This window comes from Stigmatopora argus, chromosome 4, assembly GCF_051989625.1.
Source record: "Stigmatopora argus isolate UIUO_Sarg chromosome 4, RoL_Sarg_1.0, whole genome shotgun sequence".
Lineage (NCBI taxonomy): Eukaryota > Metazoa > Chordata > Actinopteri > Syngnathiformes > Syngnathidae > Stigmatopora > Stigmatopora argus.
In genome coordinates this window covers 9,489,708-9,512,015 of record NC_135390.1, presented here as the reverse complement: position 1 = coordinate 9,512,015, position 22,308 = coordinate 9,489,708, and the positions used below count along the sequence as shown (strand labels likewise).

Genomic DNA, 22,308 nt, shown 5'->3' with positions numbered 1-22,308 from the left:
GTATTTTATTATTGGAATAGTAAATTAAAAGGTAAATGTTGCAGGAATGCAGTGTTGACGGGGAAAATTGCAACCAGGGCGGGTTTCATTTGAATGACAAGCACGAGGACCAATAGGATTGTGTGTTGAGAACGCACCCCTGACGCAATGAGACCTTCCTAGATTTCAACCAATAAGGAAGCACGTTACGTTTACGCACAGGTTTTTCCAAATCAGTAGTAAATACGAATGACAGAGGCGTTGATGTTGATGACATCGCGCAATCAATACGGAAACCCGGCTCGATTTTTTTTTAACTCAGGTAATTGAGTATTTGCGTAATTTTACTATTTAACAACAGTACATTTTTTTTAGCGTTGCACTGCATGGAAATTGAATTGCTAAGCAGTATAGTAGGTTAGCTGACTTGTAATGCTAATGCTAGTTCCGTGTTCATTACCCATTAAATCGAGTCTGAGTTTAAAAATAGCATCATAATGTATCATACGCGTAGTAAATACACAAGCATAACACGAGGTAGTCACGCAATCTTGTCAACTGTCGTCATTTTACATTTTGCTATCCACCCCTTGTAATGATTAGCTGTTAGCTTTCCAGATGAATAATTCTGTCGTCAAGTTTATACAGTTTTTGTTTCGTGCACTCCTCGAGTTTTTAGTAGTATATTATTCTAGTTTATTTGATCATTAAGGCACTCTATGTAGACTCCAGGCTAACGTTTTTGTTTATCATGCTACCTTGCAGCTGATGGGACCACGTTGATGTCATTCCCCGTACCACTCAGCTTCTGGCCTGCCGAGCAGAGAGAACTGCCTTTTTCCACAGGTAGCTTGTGGCCAATGCCACAGGCTCTACCTGCTCACAAAAGTGGACTATCAGGGGGACTGAAGATCTTCCAAGTTGGCTGCAATCAACATCAGTTGCCCTGCAGAGTGAGTGGGTGTGCATCTGCTTGCATCAAAAGTGGTCATGTCAGACTTAAATAAAGAGGTGGTGGATTTAGTATGGGGGAGACCAACAAGCGGAGCAGTTTCAGCTTCCATCTTTCGCAGATGGACACAAGGTAGAATTTTTAGTCTGCTTGATTTCCAATTGAATGCATGTTGTGTCATTGTAGCACTCTTCTTATATACTCCGGCTTGGAGGATTTTTGACTTATATAAAACTATCAACCCTAGGCATGCCGGTGCACTGTGCAGAAAATGTTTATTGGAACTTGTTTAACATTATTTGCATTAGTTTTGGTTCTTTTTTTGGTCAAATACAGGGTTTGTGTTCAGTGAGAGTGAGCACACAGCACTTGAACAGTTTGAAGGGGGGCCATGTGCAGTAATTGTACCTGTACAGGTAGGATCTTTTTTTAAGTCCCTCGATAGGATAACCCTACCTCTCATGTAAGGCATTATTTGTTAAAGCGTATTTGTTTTCTCCTTGCAGGCTTTCCTTTTGAAGACTCTTCTCTTTAACCGGGATACTTTAAACTGGAGACACGTGACTGGTACATCAAAACTCACATCCTTCACATTATTTTTGAATGCTCGTTTAATAATGCGTGATTATGTGTGTCCTTTTTAGAGGAGGAGCAAAAAACACTCCTGTGTTCTGCACTAAGTGAGATCCTGGAATCAGCCTACTCCAACACCTCCACAGGGTTCTGCCTTGTTTCATGGGCTAAGGGACAAGGCCCACATATTCTGACACATACAAAAACACCGAACCTGTCAGAAACACAGGACATGCCGGCCCCAGAGAGCAGCCAAACCCTAGAGGGGCAGCAGCAACCCAGTGAGTTTAAACATCTGTTGGCTTACAAAGTTCTAAGTTTGAATGACACTAAAAACAGAATGCTCACTCCTTCATAGGAATGGGCTCTTTGCACAGACTACTGTGATGTCACGTCCACCAGTGAGTTTACCTTAATATCAGAGGATGTAAGAGGACGCATAAAACGTATTGCCCTGCTCAATATTGCTGCTTTGTGTGCTGGATGATGCTTCACAAAGATGATGTATGTCTATAATTCTCAGTTAGAGCTTCTTTCAACAGCACATTAGGAATATCATTGATTTTTACAAAGTGAAAGACCAAACAGCCTTTTGTCTGTGTTGGAGAGTTTGTGCAAAGAGCCCATCATATGTACTGTGAAAGACTAGTTACCTAGACTGTCATTCATCATAACGGCCAATGTGCCATGCTTTTAAACGCTAGTATGCAGTCCATGTAGTTCCCATTTTTTTTTCATATGACAGGTTTTTGTGATATTTTAAATAAAATAGCAATAAATCCTTTATATAATAAAAGTTACAAAATTGAGGTGTGCTAACACTCTTATACTGTGGCACCTCTACTTACGAAATTAATTGGTTCCAAAACTTCCGTAACTTGGATTTTTCATAAATAGAGCAGCATTTTACTTTGAATTAGCATAATTCGTTACACAAACTTTAATACTAGCCACTATAAACGCTTTAAAAATGCTAAAAGTATACCAATTTTGCATGATGTGTGCGAAAACAACAAAAATATAAGAACATTATTTATTATCTATTAAAATGATGCCACAACACGAAGTGAGCTAATTGGCATGGGTGTTGCTAAAGGAAGTGTACTTCGTGAGTTTAGTTTGGCTGCAGAAAGTGGATCTTTTGATGTTTTGTAACTTGGACAAATTATCCAATATTGGAATAATTAATTTTCATTTCAAAGTGTTTTATAATTAGAAGCATTCATAAGTAGAGGCACCACTCTAATTGGGATATGGCTGTGCTTAGAAATAGCTAATCACATTCAAAATTCAACATTAAATGGGGGTCATCAAATAATTGTTCCTGTTTTATAATGATCATCAGCAATTAACTAGTTTTCACAGTAGTTTTCATTGTAATTCTGGGGAAAAAATAGCCACATCCCAGTGTGTCAACATTGACTTAAAATTTATTATACCCCGTTTTTTTAAGGTGTAGCATCTATTGGTTGCATTAACATTGTAAAAGGTTGTGAATTTTGTCTGTATTTTATCACAAAAACTTGGCATCTCAGTAGGAGTGTGTACACTTGTTATATCTATGTTTTTTTGTCTTCTGTTTAGCTGCTTTGGCTGTTGAAGACCTTGGCTTTGAGCGATTTCACAGTGTTCTTCAGTAAGTGGCAAAATGTTTTCTCTCTAAGATACCTACGTTTATCCTATGGAAGACAAATATATCAGGTCTCACTTGTTGAAAAGATCTGTGACGTTCTTGAAATTATCCAGAATATAGTGCAATTTCCATTGATGTTTTAACTCTTGTTGAAATCAACTGCTTTGGGGAGTCGTGGTTTGTACAAATGTGCCACTGGGCAACCCATTCCCCTAATGCAGAGTGTACAAATGCAGGGATGGATTTGCTTTTATCATGATGACCAGGGAGACCAGCCTGAATCAGAATTGTTATTTTTATATAAACTAATGAGTCCCCATATGAGCAGTAAAAGTATTGATGTTATTTTTATTTGCAAGGATTGTTTTATCCCTGAGCCACCAAATTAATGTGCAGATCTAGTCATGCATGTGCATAAAGCATTGCCAAACATTACATTTTGTGCTTATCAGAATATAGTGGCTAGATCTATGACAAACCGGTCCTCGAGGGCCGCCGTGGGTTCATATTTTTGTTCCAACCAATCCAGATATCTGCAGAAACCAGAAGCACCTGACTGCAATCCACTGATTGCACTTGTAGGACACCAGATTGGTGAAAAGGTTTCCTCTCTATGGGTTGCAATGAAAACCCGCACCCACTGCGGCCCGTTGTGGAATAGTTTGCCCACCCCTGGGCTAGATCCAATGAATGGTACACTCAAATCTAATGATTGTAAAGTTTGTCCCTGCAACATTGACCCGAGATTGCAGGGCATGCTGCGCATGCAGAAACAACCATGCATGTAATTTGTTGAAATCCAATTAAATGTGAAATTCCTTGTTATGTATTTTAAAAATATCTTCAATTGTTTTACCATCTGCAGGAAACAAGTTTTTATGTCTGTGTCAGATCTACAAACTGAGGTGCTATCCCTATTTCACACCTGGGAGGGGTGCTGTGGAGTTTTACTTTTCCTCTACTCTGTCATCCTCACCAAGGTAACATTCTGGAAGCAATAGAAAAGAATATATGTACCAACATTGTGGAGAGTGAATGTCAAATTAACTTTTGGTCTACACAGGGCATTGAGAACATAAGAAATGAGATCCAGGACACAATGGAGCCTCTTATAGATCCAGTGCACGGCCATGGCTGGTACAAGAAAACATTTTATCACAAAAAAATTGATTGGCCATTCCATGGTCAAAATCAAAATGGTACTAAAGACCTTTTTCCCCTCATCATAAGTCTTCTTTGTTTATATATTTTATAGTCAAAGTCTGGTGAATCTTCTTGTAACGGGCCATGCAGTTGCTAATGTCTGGGATGGAGATCGAGAGTGTTCTGGAATGAGTAAGACAACAAATATTTAATATATTTAATGTTATGTGATACGAAGTAACAAACAAAATATTCACAATTTTGAAGGTGCATGGGATCTTGAGTAACATCCCAATAAATAGCGATTAGGAATCTAGTTCTTGTGTGCTGATTGAGAATCATGTACACAAGAGGGCAATAGTTTTAACTTTACGTCAAAGCTGCACAGTTTTGTTTTTTGTCAATGTTTTTTTTCTGTGTCCTCATGTTTAGAGCTACACGGTATTCATAAACAGGCATCAGTTGGCTTCCTCACGCTCATGGAATCACTTCGCTACTGCAAGGTACAGTGATTTGTAAACACACTAGTAAGACAAAATCTATACATACTTCTAAACAAAAATGGGTAAACAAAATTCACTGTTAACATGACAAATAATAGTGAACACAACCTCACTTTTACATTACAGGAGAGCTTACAATTTGGGGGAAAAAAGAAAACACTTGGAAGGCTTTGTACATTTCAAAACAAATGATTCAAACTGCTTCTGCCACCATAACATTTATTGACAATAGATTATATAATGTGTTTAAAAAATATCTTCTATTAGATATGAAAGAAAAATGGCTGTTCATTATTGCCAATATAAGCACTGAAAAGGAAATTAATTTGATAACACGATGCATGCCAGACTGAACCCAAATAAGGCTATAAACGAGCTTGTTTTGTAAAGCTATTAGAGTTATGCTTCATTGAAAAAAAATAAAGTGGAATACTTTGGTTGCTGATATTGCAGAGGTCGAATAGCTTGACTTGGGTTGCTGCTGCGTGAGTTCAGTTCCCACTGAGTCATGAAAAATGCAACTGATTGTTTCGACATATAACCTGTAACAAACAGTCGCCCAGGTTCGTCGCCAGGTCCAATACAGAATTTAAACTGAATAGCTTATTCAACTAAAACTAAATCATAGTACAAAGAAATGGTTTCAATTCAAATTTACGATGCCTGATTTAATATCAATGCAATTCTTCCTTTATGCCAAACTTAGAAAAAAATATTTATTAATAAGAATAACACATCTATTATCATTATTAACACTTTCTCTTTGCATGTTTATTTCAGGTGGGAACCTACATGAAGTCGCCCAAGTTCCCTATTTGGATCATTGGAAGTGAAACTCACCTCTCAGTTTTTTTCACAAAGGCAAGTTCAATACACTGCTATAATTGTCTAAACATATGTCACGCAGTGTTTAATAAAAGCCAGACTCCTTGACAGGTTAGGAAAACCAAAATATGGAATCCACTTAGCAGATTTAATAAAGTGAGGTCAGGTATCAATGCAAGGGGGAATGCAAGTGAGGGAGAAGAAAAAAGTAAGTGTGAGACAGTCGTATTTCCAATGCTGTTTCTTTGCTTTGCACATATTAATTTCTAGCCTGTTACAGTAGTGTGACCTCCACCTCAGTCATAATGACACTCATAAGATAAACACAATACAATTCCACAACCAAGACAAAATTGTGACTATGTCATTCTTGTTACCTGCTGTCCATGTGTAAGATATGTATGCGTTATTGATTGTGGTAATAATTACTTGTGGCCATTCTGACCACAAAGGAATTCTTCTCTGAAGCGGTTCTGATTTTAGTAATACAGGGTTAAAGCCGTGGTTTTTACTGAAGCTCAAACAAGGCTTCATGAGGCACTGCATGTCAATGCCAGTCAAATAAACTTGTCTTCCAAAATTTCAATCAGGAAGCATTTCTTTGCTTAACTAACGGAGGAGGGTTTGTAGTAATAAAAAGGAAGGAATTTCATTTTAGTGATTTACAAAGGAAAGACACTTGAGTTTGTTTTAATGAAAAGGATGAGTTTATATTAGTTTGGACTAGCCCAGAAGAAATGATGAGCAGTGGATGGGAAGAATAATTAGTAATAGGAGCTGAAAACCTTACTAGAAAGGACATATGGTCAAGTATGTATTTTCAGCTTCATGATCCATTTTGTCGATATTTATACTGGTAAAAAGTTCATGTATCCTATTTGCGATGTTTCCATCACATCGTGCTATACGCACATTGCCGATTGCCAGATGTCTGTCACATTTCCACGTTCGATTACATTGAAGCCATCACTCAACATGAACAAAACTCACCCGGTGTGAAAGCCAACATTATACACAACTATTAACAAGGCAAAGGCTGTTTGAAAGACTAGGTCTGGGGTAGAGAACCTAAAGATATTTTAATGGGTGCATAGGACTCTCTTACCTGTGAGCTAAAATGATGAAACGGTTGGTGAGAGTCCCAAACCCACTATTCGGTGTCTAACGTTGGCACATCACTGTGGCGCCGACCCCACCTCTAGTGCCACTTTAATCATATATTTTTGTAAAACTCCCTTACGCATGCTTACTCTCATTGATTAGCAACAACGTAACAATGTTGTTAAAAGAATTCCGAGACGTTTTGTACTAGTAGTGTAGAAATTGCATAAGGACACATTTGAATCTGCACACATGTATTTTCACTTTTAAATTCTGAGCATGGCTCTCAAGGAATAACATTTCAAAATATGAGTTGTTTTTGGCTTTCTTGGTTTTCTTTGGCACTTCCTTCCACCTCACCGGTAATTGGGCAAGTTCATTCATTATCCAAGCTACTTATCATCACAAGGAGTGCTGGAGGAGCCTACCCTAGCCCAAAACGGGCAGTAGGTGTAGTACTCCCTAATTCGCTGCCAGCCAATCGCAGGGCACATCGACAAAAACTACCATATATGCACACACTCATACCTACGAGCATGTTTTTTTTATTTTTATGGGGGGGACACCGGAGTACCCAGAGAAAACCCATGCGGTCATTGGGAGAACTTTCAAACTACACACAATTGACCCTTCAATCTCAGAACAGTGAAGCAGACATGCTAACCACTCCTCTACCATGCTGCCAAGTGGGCAAGTCTGACTGAAATAAATACAGGTAAATACAGTTCCGCATAATGTTTCTTCATTGTCTGTGTTTGATAAAAATCTACAATGCGTTAATTGTGATTCTAAGTCCATTTGCAAAATACTTGGTAATTGTAGTGTTTGTCTCCTCAGATGCCTGCCAGTTTCACCAGAACCTTTAATACTTTAGCTTTTGCCCTCTTTGGTTTTGTGGCAGACCGCTTTATGATTGAGCCAATGGTACTGGGAAAGTTGGTATAGATGACCCTTATGCAGTTGGCATTAGATCAGTTACTGAATTAATTTTCAACACGCTTATTCTTGTTATGGTCGCAGGCCTGCTTAAAGTGCGCCTTCTAATTACCGTCTGATTGACTAGCAGAGATCGGTCCAAGATGTACTTTGTAGTATGCACTAAATCACTTGGGATAGACTGAGGCTTCTACCATCATCCTGAATCGGATAACCACTATAGAAGAAGAATGTCTGGACAGAAAGATTTGTGTCATGTTAGGTTGTTCCTTCCATCCCCCTTATGTCCTTTTTGAATAACAGATCGGCTCACACAAACTTGCAGTACTACCTCATTTGGTGTGGAATCCCATCATACATACTCAGTCAACTGTGTTGCTTCGTATTCGGTGAAAAGGCAATTGGAGTCGGAATCCTCAGATTTCAGATGTGTGGGTCAATGTACATTACATTAACGCAATTCAGCCAGCAATTTCTGTTCCTTATTTAGCAACATAATATATTGCTGTCTTGTGTATTTAACTGTCTGGTTTACTTGAATCAAATCAATTTTCTTTGCCTTTGTTGGGGGGAAAAAAGCTCAAGAATCATAAAAGAGGTCAGAGGCAATCATGTTCATCACAACAGAACACCCATAATAAGGCATTGATTAAAAGCTCAGTTACATGTGTCCATATTGAGTGAATCACGTGTTGATTTACTGATGACCGTACATCTTCATGTATGCTTACAAATTGCCACAGTTCCCCTGGTGTTGGTGACATACATACAGTCACAGTAAAGTATCTTCATTGAGTACAGGGAACATAATCCTGATTAGTGTGTGTCTGTGTGTGTGTATGTGTCAATGACTTCTTGTGAGTGAAAGTGATTCCAAAATTCCCATCTGGATCCATTTGTACTTTTTGAGAATAGACCTAAATATGTGCACATGCATGTTTACCGACATAACTCTCGATGACTTTCTCCATGTTCTGCCATCATGCTCAACCCCTTTGAGCCCAAAACGGCTCTTGACAGTAAATCTGCTTTCGGGTCCTATTTGAAGTGCACTGCAATTTCCCAGGCACCATTGTACCAAATCTGTACCTGCTAATGTGGCTTTTAGTCCCAATATAGACATTCTCACAAAGGGGGAACATCTGATCCCTGCCTCTGATGTGTCAGTTGCTCCTTCTGTCTGCCATTGGGGAGGGGTGTACTCCCCGAAGTTGTCACCAGTGTGTGGCTGTTGCTCTTTAGGCCATCATCTTAATAGCATCAGTGTTTTTTAATCAAATTTACCCACTCAAGAGGACATTCTACCATTGTTAACACGTATACTTGTACGCACGTTTGTGTGTACAAGAGGGAAATGATTTGTAGAATGAAAGAAAGTATGTTTTTGAGATGCCAGGAGGAAAAGAGTCAAGATAGGGGATTAAGATTATCCAATATATTATGTAACTCTTCCAAAGGAATAATTTTACTTTTTGTGTGTTCACCTTTATCTTTGAAATTATTATGGTAGTCACTGCAGATGTTATCTATCCAAGTAAAATATACTTCCACAAACCTATTCACTGCATTGGTCCCATATGGAAATATGGAGTTTGTCCTTCAAGTAAAGTGCTGTGGTCACTCAGGAAAGCATGTGTGTGGGTGACAGTTTTCACTGACTTATGCCCTCCTCGTTAAGTTATGGTGGTTGTTGTATATCATCTTTAAAGAATTTAAAGGTGCTTGTGCATGTCTATGTACAGTAGTCTGGGTTAGTGATTTGTAGCACACGGAAAAGCCTCACTGAAGCTCTGTGTCCTGAGAATACTCTGAATACACGCTGCAAATTTTCTTCAAAGATTTGTACAAGCATACAGAGAAAACATGTGTGGATAACTGGGTTGATGTAAAGTTCTCTATGTTGGTAGAACCACTAAAGGTTTTATTAAAGCTATTCCATCAGAAACAGACAATGAGCATTAGAATCACTTGATAGAGAGTTGTGGGTTCCATGGATGTTAAATAACAATTCTAAAAAAACAACTATAAAAGTAATGGTTTGACATGTCGATAATTTGGCATTCATTGTGGATTTAGTATATCTTATTTCTGGCATTGGATCAATTCTTTAAAAACAATTTTGCATAATTCAGTGGTTGACTGTCAATTTTCCCCAATAAACCTTGATTAAATAGTGTAAGGACTAGCATCCTTATGGGATTATGTTTGACCTAGTAGCCACATACAATAATATGGTTTTAAAAGTGAAGATACAAGGGTCTCTTTAAAATATGCTTTCAGCTGTGGAAGTGAAGGTGATATAGACGCACAAAGTGGCGTATATTAAAAGTCATTAATAGTCTCTGACAGGTTAAACCAAAGGCCATTGTAGAGACCTGAAAGGCTGTGTGTGCACTGCATTAGTTTTGTATCCCACTGTGTAATGTTCTCTGTTACAGAATCTGTCAAAGATGCTGTAGAGGCATTCTATTGTGTCCCTTTGATTTTCTCTTCAGGGAGTCTTGTAACAATTATGACTGTTCTTTAACCAAAACACATGCACCCTTGACCTAAATTGAGAAATATAGTGTCCTAAATCATGTCAGCTAAGATGCATTTGTAATTTTGGATTTGGGTGGAGCAAATCTTTTCAGACTGTCTTGTACCAATCATATTTGGAACATGGCATTCGGCAAGATCTCAGCATTGTCTTGAAACAGATCCCTTTGGACTTGCTCCATGGCGACTAAAAAGCCTCTCAAGTCATACAATAGCTCATTGGGCGGACCGGAGGGAAATTATTCCCGTAGCTTCCTGCATGTGAGGATAAGGGTCGAACAGGGGGAAATAGAGCATGGAAGACAAAGACGAAGTACTCCACATTTTAAAGTACTTTTTAGAGCAGGTAATTTTGACTTATCATTCAAAAGACAAACCCTAGGTTTAAAATGTGGTCTGTAGATTTTTCTTTTCATGCACATGTTCCTCATCATTCAGATCAGTATCAAAACCTTTGTTATTGGCCAAGTATGTTAGAAAGACACATTTGTCTCCACTACGTAAGCCACTCTAGTATTACTACAACAAATGCATTTCAGACATGCGCAATTTAGCCACAAAGTGATAAAAGTAGTGTAAAGATATGACCAAATGTAGAGGAAGAAAAATATTTTTGACTGTCTGACGACAGTATTAGCTAAATATGACATGCTTGATTTTTAGCTTGTGTTTTCTTAACTTTGTTCCTGTGTTGAGCAGTTTGTTGTTGCTCTGTGAAGAGGGTCAAGGGTTTGAGCCAAAAAGTTGGACTGTAGAGAATGGAATGTCTTCCTCAAGGCCACACACACACATTTTTGCCTTGTTGATATTATGTCTTTCTTTAAGTGTCAATTTTACACTATCTGTTTACGGAACTAGAATATTGTTATTCTCTTTTCAAGCAATTAAATGTTTGCGAATGCGTAGTTACTGTGTTTGAGACACAAACACATTCTCGAGTAATGCAATGGCACCAACAAGAGAGGCAAACACATACTCCCTGTGGATTATGTTAGCACCATGTCTCCCAACTCAGCAGCATCTTCCTCAGGCCTCTAATAAAACACAGATCAAAGACAACCAAGCAGACCTGTCATCACAGTCAGTCACGTCATTTTGGCTGCCATTATTTCACCTGGTGAGCCTGTTGTGAGAGCTCATGGACTTTGTAATATTATCTACCTAACAGCCATCATGGTATATTTTTGTTTATCTTGCAAAAAGACAAATTGTGTTAACTTTAAGTCCATAGTTTAGGAACGTTGTTCATATGATAAGTCGTTCACTCCAGTGACTATTATAACAAAAAAAAAAGTTCTCTCATAATGATCGGTCACCTTTCATATGCCTTGTGGTATGGACACGTTTAGGTAATGACAAATCTGCCATGAGATTTATGAAACCTATAATACTAACAAATCAGGCCCAGCTATAGTACGTGTGACAGATCACCGTGTCGACTGCTCTGTTTTCTTTGTATCTGAAGCAAAAGCAGCTGGGAGTCATCGCTGTTCAATCTCCCCCTCTCTCAACCTCCCAAGTGAGCACTGGGAACAGTAATAAGTGGACATTGAAATCTTAGCAGGCTTCCCGGATCAAGGTTTAATAAAGGCCAAGCATAACCTAGATGACCAGGGCTCATTTGCCCTACAACAACATTTTCTGTTAGTGTAGTATTTGTCACTACTTCCTGACTTATAGAGAGGAACCAAAAATAATTTCCCAGTACTTTCTCTGCACACCTCTTGGCAGTTCTTTTATTATCAAAAAGGCCTCCTTTCACTCTAGACTGCCATTTTTCATTTTGAATTATATTAGATTTTTTATTACATGTTATCTTGTTTCCTTTGTCACCATTGAGAATTAGAATATATGAATAAATATTGTAAAAGTGTAGATGATTATGTTTAACATTTCATGTTAATTCAGTTAAAATTATGGACCAAAAAAGTACAATAAAAGATGTTGCAACTTGCCACAAAATTGTGGGATTTGGGGTAGAATTCTCCAAACATGTTTTGCCAATATTTAAAAAATATATATGTTCATGTTTTTCCTTATAAGGATTTAGAGTACCACTCTAGTGTTCTACGTTGTTAATACCCTCTAGAACACGTGTGTCAAAGTGGTGGCCTGGGGGCCAAATTTGGCCCGCCGCATCATTTTGTGCGGCCCGAGAAAGTAAATCATTAGTGCCGACTTTCTGTTTTAGGGTCAAATTCAAATGAAGATTGCAGATGTATATCATGTTTCCTGATTGTCCCTTTTTTAAATTGCTACTTGTAATTGTTTTTAATCCAGTTTTCTCAGTTCAAAAATCATCTTGTATAATCTAAAAAGAATTAAAATATGTTCTGTAATTCCACTTTAATATGGAACAGAATTAAAAAGATTTGGTTTCCTTTTCAAAAGAAAAACAAATGATTAAAAGACGTTTTCCCTTCCTAAGAAAAAACACTCAAATAAACATTGTTTTAGATCTATTAAAAAAACGGAATATTTAGGCCTTTTGAACCAGTTATTTTAATCCCATTTTTAATTGAAAAAAATAAATCTAAATATTAGATCTAAAATGGTCCGGCCTACATGAAATCGAGTTGACATTAATGCGGGCCGCGAACCAACCTGAGTTTGACACCGTTGCTCTAGAACAGGTGTGTCAGACTCGGGTTGTTTCGCGGGCCGCGTTAACGTCAACTCGATTTCATGTGGGCCGGACCATTTTAGATTTTTTTATATAAATGGATTAAAAGAACTGGATAAAAATCCCTGAATATTCAATTTTTTACAGATCTAAAACAATGTTTATTTTAGCTTTTTTATATATATTTTTAGATTTTACAAAATGTTTTTTGAACTGAAAACAGGAAAAAAATGATTAAAAAATTACAATTAAAAGGGGGAAAATCAGGAAATTTAATATACATCTATACTTTTCATTTTAATTTGATCCTAAAACAGAAAGTCAGCACTCATGATTTACTTTACAGGACCACACAAAATGATGCGCCGGGCCAGATTTGGCCCCCGGGCCGCCACTTTGACACATGTGCTCTAGAAAATATCAAAATGATCGACTATCCAAAAATTACAGCTTGGTATTTGACTTGTGCTAATCTTATCTGGGTGAAATTCACCAACAAACAAAGTGCAGGGTTTCTCATGAATCATGTTTATGTGTAGGGCATGATTACCTGATTGTGTGTTTGCAATAAAAACAAGTCAGCTTATCCGAAAATCAGTTAATAGTCTGGCGGACTTCAGTGATTATGTTGGCCACTTGCACTGCCATACACCCACACATGTTCTACCTACATTAACAGTGCACACCCATACATATGCATGTGACTATTTCTACAAGATGTTGCATACATTGCCAGACACAACATCCATTTTTAATACTTTCCAGTTGGAGCCAGTCAAACATTCTTCTTGTCACGGAATGTGATTCATCTCATCATTTGTTACTTCTATTTTCAATGTGCAATGTGTGCCGTCCTGCCTACAGGAGATGTCCCTCGTCGGACCAGAGTGTCCATCAGAGTTGGCGAGGAGAGTCTTCCAGTCATTTGATCCTGAAGGTAATCAATTGCTTCAAGTATTTATTACATAGCATCATACACACGACTAATGAGTGGCCTGGTATAACGACGCTCAATTCCTGTCTATCTGGTGTAAGATGTGAAAACACACCCTTTTGTTCTTCTTTTTTTTTCTTTTAAAAATATTTTCCTCTCCAACTACCAGAACAACTTTTGTCTCACATCTTCACTGTTGTTGTTTAGGTTGGTGAGCTCAGCTCATCGTACAGCTGAGTCAACCGTCCCACTCTTTTCTCCGTGTCACTTCCAGGTTACTGGGGGAAAGGACAAAAGAAGTGATGCAATATTATTTATAGAATAGAGAATTATTTGTATTATATTTTGTATGAATGACAGTTTGCTGCAATTCACAGAAAAATTGATTCTCGATCCATCTCAACTCTCTTCTTACGTTTTTCATATTATGTCAAGCCTTTCTACTATTGAAACAGTGACATCCAGATACTTTGTACTACATTCAGCGCCACGACCGCAGTTGGCGTGGCTAAGGTCTCTTAGGGCCCCAAGCAAGAAATCCCTGAGGCTCCCACTCTACCCGTGCACATTGCAAATATTCGTTCTTTGCACACATAAATGCACAATAAATAAGTAAACAAGGTAGAAGGCCACACCAAAAAAGTTCGCAGGCAATATACATGTAATAAATAATATTTAATATAAATAACATCAAATAAATTAAACTTGCACACTTAAAATTACAACACTTTAGTTTCACTTCTCACAAAACAGATTTGCAATAATATTCAGGTCTGGGGACTGAGATGGCCATTTCAGAACATTGTATTTCCTCTACAAGAATGCCTTAGTAGAATTTGAGCAGTGTTTAGGGATGCTGAGTTGTGGAAGTATGCGGCCCCGGCTCAACTTACGCGCAACAACCTACTTTTGTTTAAGTAATTATTCCACACCTTGTGTAAATACTATAAAAATAATTTCACTTCTCAAATATCAGTGTTTGTCTGCTATATGATATATTTAACTGAAATTGCTGATCAAACAACCAATGATTTACAGAGGAAAATCTTTACAGTGGAGGTTCACCATATGCATATATTCAAGACCATGTACAGTCATACCTTGAAATACGAGCTTAATGCGTTCCGGAATCAAGCTCGTATGTCGATTTATCTCAAGACAAAGAGGTTAATGTATTCCGCCGCGGCTTTCGAGGCGAAATTCCTGCTTCTCCATATGTATTGGCGAGCCAGCTAAGTCACGCCTACACTACTCCTGTTTTTCGATTAAGTCGTGCTTAAAATGGATTGTCACCATAAGCCTTTTCTTCGCACTACCCTCCATTGCACCGGCTTGCTTTGGACCCATTGTGTTTCCCTTAATTCTGCACTAACGCAAAACAACACGGAAAAAATGCAATGTGATCATAGAGATCTTTGCACGAGGGAGATGTGGCGAGACAGTGTGCTGAAATCATAAGCGGCCACTCGTGTCTCGCCCACCTGGCTGTCTCGTATGCTCGTATCTCAAAATTTGTCTCGTATCTCAAGGCAAATATTTGCTCAGAATTTTACTCGTATCTCAAATTCCTTGTATGTTGGGGCACTCGTATGTGAAGGTATTGCTGTAGTATGCATCATAGATAACATCGACACGTGCATTAGCCATGCTTCAGCAAACTTGAGTGCCGCATCAAAGTGCAGTAAATCTGAATGAGTCGGCATGTCTTCACGTGTTGCAAAAGGAAAAACGCTCAAACCCCCACACAGTGCTGCAGATGAGCTCTAGATTTCCATTTTTTGCCCCTAAAACCCCTTGAAACTGCAATTAAATATTTCATTTCAGAAACGATGCCTATGTAATTAGTAGATTTGCAACTTTCTAAAAAATATACTTATTATTATCTGAGTAACTATATTAATATATCCGTAATCAGACTGAGTCTAGCTTTCTCAATGCAACCCCTTAAACTGCACCAATGCCTGGCAGTTTAAAGAAGGGCTTCAAAACCAGAGTGCAGCCAGCTACACATCACTGTCATCAAGACCTAACTTCATACAAAACAAATGATAAGGACATGAAAACTGTGAAACATGCACAGTTTCATCTCAGAATCTCAGAACCTTTTTGACAGAGACAGCCATAAACAATTCATATTTGTCAATGTTAGTCTTTGAGAGTCATACTCAGAATTTAAAAGTAAAAATAATAAATGAATTCTAGTGTTACTAGAATTATTTTAATAACATTGTAACGCTGTTGCTAATAAAAGTATCGACGAGAGTATGCAGGGAGTCTATTGAGGGGGAAAAATATGATTAAAGCACCGCTAAATGTAGTGCCCGCACCACAGTGGTGTACCAATGTGACGTTCCTATTGGTGCATTTGGAATTCATATTGTAACTTTAGCAGAGAGCCATATCCATCCATCCAAAGAGCCATATCCATCCATCCATCCATCCAAAGAGCCATATCCATCCATCCATCCATCCATCCATCCATCCAAAGAGCCATATATGGCTTGCAAGCCATCATTTCCTTACCCTTGATGTATACTGTTGAATTTTTAACACAGCATATTCAGGACTCTTAAGAAAGCAATTTACCCAGGAAACAGGTGACAAAGGAGTCCACAAGTTAGCATTCTAAAGTGAAACTCCTCTTCTGTCACCAAGTCTCATGTTTCATAATTAGGCATTTTCAGCTGCAATGTCCTTTATGTAAGAAACTCCAAAGTCTCATAAACATGCAGGATTGAAGAATTTTAACTGGTACATTTCTTGTAGTTTTAATGTTCCTGATGGAAATTGAATTATTTGTGTGTGGTTTCACTTTGGCGCGCCTCAACTTTCTACATGCCCCTTTAAAATCTAAGCTCAGGGCCTCTGTGTTCCTTGTAAAATATTGTTTGTCAGAAGCCCTGCCCTCCCAGCAGCTATGAAGACACTGTGTCTTCAGAGGGTCTGTGTAGGTTGCTGAATGTTGGAATAGTTGTGCGCACATAACCCTGACACTTAATAAATACTGTTGGCACTTAAACCTCTGGGTGAGGTTGAGTTGTTTGAGGGAATCAGTGAAAACAGATTGGCATCGAAAGAAGGGTCCACAGGCTTACATGTTCAATTTTGAAAGACTTCCTTCCAAATTCTTAAGCCCACCTTCAAAAGCACATGTTAGCATTTAAGCATCTCCTTACAGGTAAAATGATCATGTCCATGGAATGTAGGTTGGAGAAAAAAGCCAAAGTGTATAGCTGTGTATTATTTTGACTCTCATCACATAAGTTAATTCCCATATGGCATGCACCGTCAATGGCTGGTATGGGTGAAGGACTTTTTTTTAGCTACAGCTGTGTCTTGGTCCAACTTGATCATCTGTCTCCCTTTCTTTCTCTCCCTTCAGATAACGGCTTCATCCCAGACTGTCTGCTACAGGAAGTGATGAAAGCCCTTGACCTTGTCTCAGAACCAGAGTAGTAAGTGTTTGTATGTGTTGCGGCTGGTCTTTGCGACTGCTCGCATTAGTGTGTGTGTGGCACCTGTAGCTCTACTAAAGTTCCCACTCCAAAGTCATGGCCAGGCCAGGTCAACGGCCTAGCTCACGTTTCACAACCAGGCTGCTACAAAGTATACAGCTAGAGTCGACTCATAGTAAATGTGCGAGATTTAAAAAAAGAAAAGAAAAAAAATGTCAGAATCCTTGGCTCAGAGAAATAACATTAACGACAGGAAGAAAGCCAGCAAGAGGGGACAACAGTTAAATGCATTGCTTCAAACAGGAGCACGTTTTCCACCAAGGAGCGGTAAGCCCTGCACTGGGACAGGCATAGCCGGGTGTTTTGACCAATGATGTGCTCTGCAGAGCCCCAGATGGCCAACACATCACAGCATATTCGAGCACACCATGGGGGGACTCCTTTGCGTTTTACTTACCACACAACATGAGTATAACAGCCCAAAATACATCATTTCGAATAATGTTCCGTTAGTTGGTTGTGGTGATCTAAAACAACCCATTTTGTACTTTTATTATCACCTGAACTAAGGCATGCTGTTCTTTCCATGCACCTCACATTGTCTTAATTTAGTTTCTCATGAGATGTCCTGCTGACCAAGTGTACAAATAGTGGATATTCTTAATAATCTGACAATTAGGTGCATTAATCTCTTTTCTTTTTTTATTGAACATAAAATGGTTTATTGCCATATATATATTGAACTGCGGCTTGTTAACAATTATCCTTTCTTTGACCCAATCTAAACTCTTGTTGATGTCATTTTCCATTAGTGTGTCCACAAATTTAACATTGCTGATTCAATTCAGTCTCGGTTGCCTTATCTCTCTCTTTCATCAATTGACATTGGATACGGGAATTAAGTAATGTACATGATTTACAATAGTCATAATGTACTATCATATGAACGCCATTTCATAACTGTTTCAATTCCACTTCTTGCAAAAGAAGAAAGAATTGTTAACCGAAATCTTTGGGCAAACAACAAGCGACTAAAGGCTGACTCAGTTTTGTCATATCATAGACGGATGTTATTCCCTTCATAATGAACCAAACATAATTTAATCATTTAAGTCTAAAACTTTAACGTTCTAGTCATGTTTAATTTGACGGCTAGTATACGTTCTGTTTTCATGTCTCTATTGTCAAAAAGCTGCTATATCAAAATCGCATCGGGCCTTTCAAACAAGCTAAATGAATGTTGTGTTTAATTAAGCGTGACTTCCTCGGCCAGCTGCCAGATAAAGGCACAATGTCTTTGCATGGAAACAGATTGACACAAGGCTATAAATCAAAGATGAGAAAACATCAGCTGATTGCATTAGCACACAAGACACAAGCAGGGATGAGACATGAGGAAAAACTGCAGCATGCTTCAAGGAATTGCACGCATTGTCAAAGCGTATCCAGTCCACTTTTAAATGATCACATCATGAATACACACACATTATACTTAACTACACTACACAAGTAGTGGGTGTCCATTCTCTCGCGGCTGCCTTAAAAGGGCAATCGAACCAAGTTGATGGTGTTTTTTTGTTTTTTTTCCATTTGCACCGTTGTAATAATAATAACCCTGATCTAACACGCAGGAATGTCTGGAAAGAGGTATATTTAGTTGCACCACAGTCTTTGCAAAAACATGCTAGCACTCTCCAAAACATGGTTTCACTGGACGCTGACGTGATGTTTCCTTGTATACTTAACTAATTTTTTTCTTCATTTCCTCCAACCTTCATCAGCGTCACTCTGGTCAAGAACAAGTTGGATCCGGAGAATTTGGGCATAATTCTATTGGGCCCATTCCTTTTGGAATTCTTTCCCGATCAGGTACGTCTAGAAAGGTGGACTCACAAATTCCTTCAATCCTTATTTAGTTGTGTTTAATTCAATTAAAAAAACAATCAGTTTAAGGTCACCTTCACATAACCGTCGCTATCCGTGGCCAAGTGCTGTTTTAGGTAATCAAAGGCTTTTGTGCCAAACATTCCTGCGGTGTCTCATGTGAAATCTATGCGTGTGTTCACAGTCGTGGCTAAAGAGTTTAGAGAGGGCTGTTAAGCCTTCCTTTTTTTATGAGACAGAGATAGAGGGACCTGTGTTAAAGTGATCAGGGATTTAGGGATTCACCAGAGGAGCTGGAAAGAAATTATACCACCATTAGCCAAGTGGACGCACAAGGAGACACACATGGGATTGGGTCAAGGGTTTGAATTTCATACAAAAGCATACAAACATGAGAAACTGTACACGTGCTCAGACAAACACCCTATTTGCATTCTACACATTTAAGCGAACTCAGCAAAAGTGTCATTGCGTTCCTGGTTTTGGCTCCTTTGTGGTAATTGGAGTCACACTTTGTTTCGGTACTGTAAAAATACGCTAAAATGTAACAGGCAGGATTGTAGCTTTGCTGCCAGAATTTTGCTGTCAAAAATGTTCCACTTCTGGCCTCAGTTGTGCTATTATGTTCTGTCCAGAAAGTCCAGCATGTTTTTCACTCTTTTTTTCCCCGACCTGTGTTCCAGGATTCAGGAATCCCAGACTCATTTACCGTGTACCACTATAATGGACTCAAACAGTCCAACCAAAATGAGAGGGTAAGGCAGTTATTGTTTCTTCTCTTAAGCCGTCTATCCTTGTTGCATCTCTCCATTCCCTGTCTTCCTTCATGCGCACTCTTGCCACAAAGTTACACTGTCAGCAGTACCTAACCTTCTAGAAAAGAAAAAAACAGTAGCTGTTGCAAGCCCAATAGCTTGTCCACTCATCCAAAAACCCTTGGCCTTTCCTCATGTTCCTCAACGCCATTATGGCAGAAAGGCGTGTGCCACCAGCACGCCGGTGATAGATTGTCACCGGCAAGTTTAGTGGGATGGATGACTGTCTTGTTTCTGTGTAGCACTTCCGAGGCTGCAGACAGTGACAGATAGTGCCCTGATTTTTGAACGGCAGTAGTACAGGCTTTAGTTTATTTTCAAAATGGCTGTTGTTTCAGTTCACAATCATGGAGTTTGTCACTCAGCAGAACTTGATGTTGACCATGCATAAGACTGTGCGGTTGGGAAAATTTAACAGTTTTAATATTTATAGTAGTTCACCTTTCACTACTTTAAATGATCAGTAAATCTTGTGTGGACTTCTTGTCCCGTGTCACAAAAAACCTAATAAAAGAGAAAATCTCACTTTTTTTAATCCCCTAAATGCTTAACCTTTAGATATAGGAAAATGTGTAAAAATGAAAATGATTCTCATGTCATCATGCATAAGTGATCCCCAAAAAATTGTAAGTGCATTTTAATTTTTTTTCAAGTTATCCATTATCAGATGTTTCAAATTACTTAATTATTGATGTAAGATCCCAAAGTTTCACGTTGATATGATTTGTTCCAGACAATAAAATTAATTCTGTATTGCTTCTACTTAGACCTGGGCGATAAAACGATAATGATAATTATTGCCAAATTATTTGGCAACCTACCAGTTAAACTAATTTTACACATTGTACGAAAACATAAACATCAGAGTGTTTTACATCAAATTATTAAAAATGATAGTAAGTTATCTTTTAAGAACTACAAGTCCACATCATTGGGGTTCCTTTGAAGTTTGCAGTGAAATGGAAGTCTGTGTATTTATCTGTGTGCGCATTTCAGGTGGAGTATGCCGAAGGGACCGCTTTGGTGCTAGGGTTTGAAGACCCCATGGTACGGACCGATGACACTCCAGTCAAGCGCTGCCTACAAACCAAGTGGCCCTACATTGAACTTCTGTGGACCACTGAGCGCTCGCCATCACTCAACTAGTCTTGTTTGTATGTGAAACGGACCACTACTGCCTCCAACTTCCATACATGCACACACACAAAGCTGTGCTCCAAGGGGATAGGACCAGGACCACAACCATAAAGACACACAAATGCAGTGCATATCCTCAATATTCATGAATGAGAACTGCACACAAAAGACTTCAACAAACACACTATATGCCTCAGATTCATTCTTTCAGTCAAGATTCAACTTACCTTTAATTGTTAATGTTTTTTGTCCAGCCTGGCTTGCCATTTGTTACACAGAATATTTACCATGTTAAACTTCAGTGTGTCACACAAAGCCACTTGCCAGAGCACAAAAAGAGTTGCTACACAAACTCTACTGTTTTAACGGATGGAAAAACAAGGAATGACCAAAGCCTTCCACATTAGAACACGCCGACTCTGACGCTCAACCGTTTACAATAGTAGGACCAACATAATTACACATTGAACTGCGGAGGTTTATTCAATGTTTTCCAGAATCTGTAAGAATGCACAACAATACTGTACCTCATGCACCACATCAAGAAGTTGGTCAGGCGTTCATGTATTTATTAACACGCTCACAGTTGGGATTATGAAATAAATGCTTTTTTGACTAGCTCCCTATGGTTGAAATATGACGTCCTTCTATGCTCAACATCAGGAAACATAAGGATTTACCGGCCCGCCTGCATCGCTAACTCGCAGAATGTTTTTCTGCCCTGCAGAGGCTCAGAAGCAATATATCACCACATCATCAGGTTAATGAATTTAAAGTGGTACAAATTATCAAATATTATGTTTTCATTTACAACACCTTTATTTGCACATGTGCCTCGTACTGCAAAGTGTAAACGGACTTCAACCCCACATAGTAACAATGGCTTACGCATGACTTTGAAAATACAACAAAGAAAACGGTCAAATGAGTATGCTGCACACAAAAAACAAGTGTCACTTCAAGTGGTGGGATCAAGGCTGATGAGGTTTTAGTTAGAAGTAAATGTTTGTGCATAATTTTTTAAAATGTTTCGATTATATATTTCATGCATTGTTTGAAGTTTGCGTATTGTTCACTACAAATATACATTTTCCTCTCTATATTATAATTTTCCTTATGCGTGAATGTAAATCACTCTTTGCTTGTGCCGTGCTGTGATTGACTGACAAACACTTGAGCATGTGTGACAGCATTGGTACAGGTGTTAATGGATGTGAATGCAGCCCATTGATTTTATGTAGAGTGTAGTAATGTCTTTAATACCTATGTGATAGTTA

General features: G+C 38.5%; 1 protein-coding gene across 2 annotated transcripts; it reads left to right on the top strand.

The window, feature by feature from the left end:
• The first annotated feature begins 200 nt into the window (after positions 1-200).
• On the top strand, positions 201-22,047 carry mindy3 (MINDY lysine 48 deubiquitinase 3). Of its 2 annotated transcripts, XM_077597699.1 has the most exons (16): positions 201-301; positions 745-1,063; positions 1,268-1,347; positions 1,438-1,498; positions 1,576-1,785; positions 3,089-3,140; positions 4,003-4,117; positions 4,201-4,274; positions 4,393-4,472; positions 4,713-4,783; positions 5,564-5,644; positions 13,671-13,743; positions 17,123-17,195; positions 18,977-19,064; positions 19,763-19,834; positions 20,891-22,047. In XM_077597699.1, the coding sequence occupies exons 2-16, from the start codon at positions 970-972 to the stop codon at positions 21,038-21,040; spliced, it is 1,374 nt and encodes a 457-aa protein (XP_077453825.1). In that variant the 5' UTR covers positions 201-301; positions 745-969; the 3' UTR covers positions 21,041-22,047. The 2 variants fall into 2 exon arrangements, with proteins under 2 accessions (XP_077453825.1, XP_077453826.1); XM_077597700.1 differs by lacking the exons at positions 201-301; positions 745-1,063; positions 1,268-1,347; positions 1,438-1,498; positions 1,576-1,785 and adding an exon at positions 1,863-1,905.
• The last annotated feature ends 261 nt before the right edge of the window (positions 22,048-22,308 follow it).

What these genes read in the sequence shown, in the direction of transcription:
- mindy3 (XM_077597699.1), top strand. Translation starts at nt 970, where the DNA reads ATGTCAGACTTAAATAAAGAGGTGGTGGATTTAGTATGGGGGAGACCA. An exon ending in AAACTGGAGACACGTGACTG is followed by an intron (nt 1,499 to 1,575) that starts GTACATCAAAAC and finishes TGTCCTTTTTAG; the next exon opens with AGGAGGAGCAAAAAACACTC. An exon ending in CGATTTCACAGTGTTCTTCA is followed by an intron (nt 3,141 to 4,002) that starts GTAAGTGGCAAA and finishes TACCATCTGCAG; the next exon opens with GAAACAAGTTTTTATGTCTG.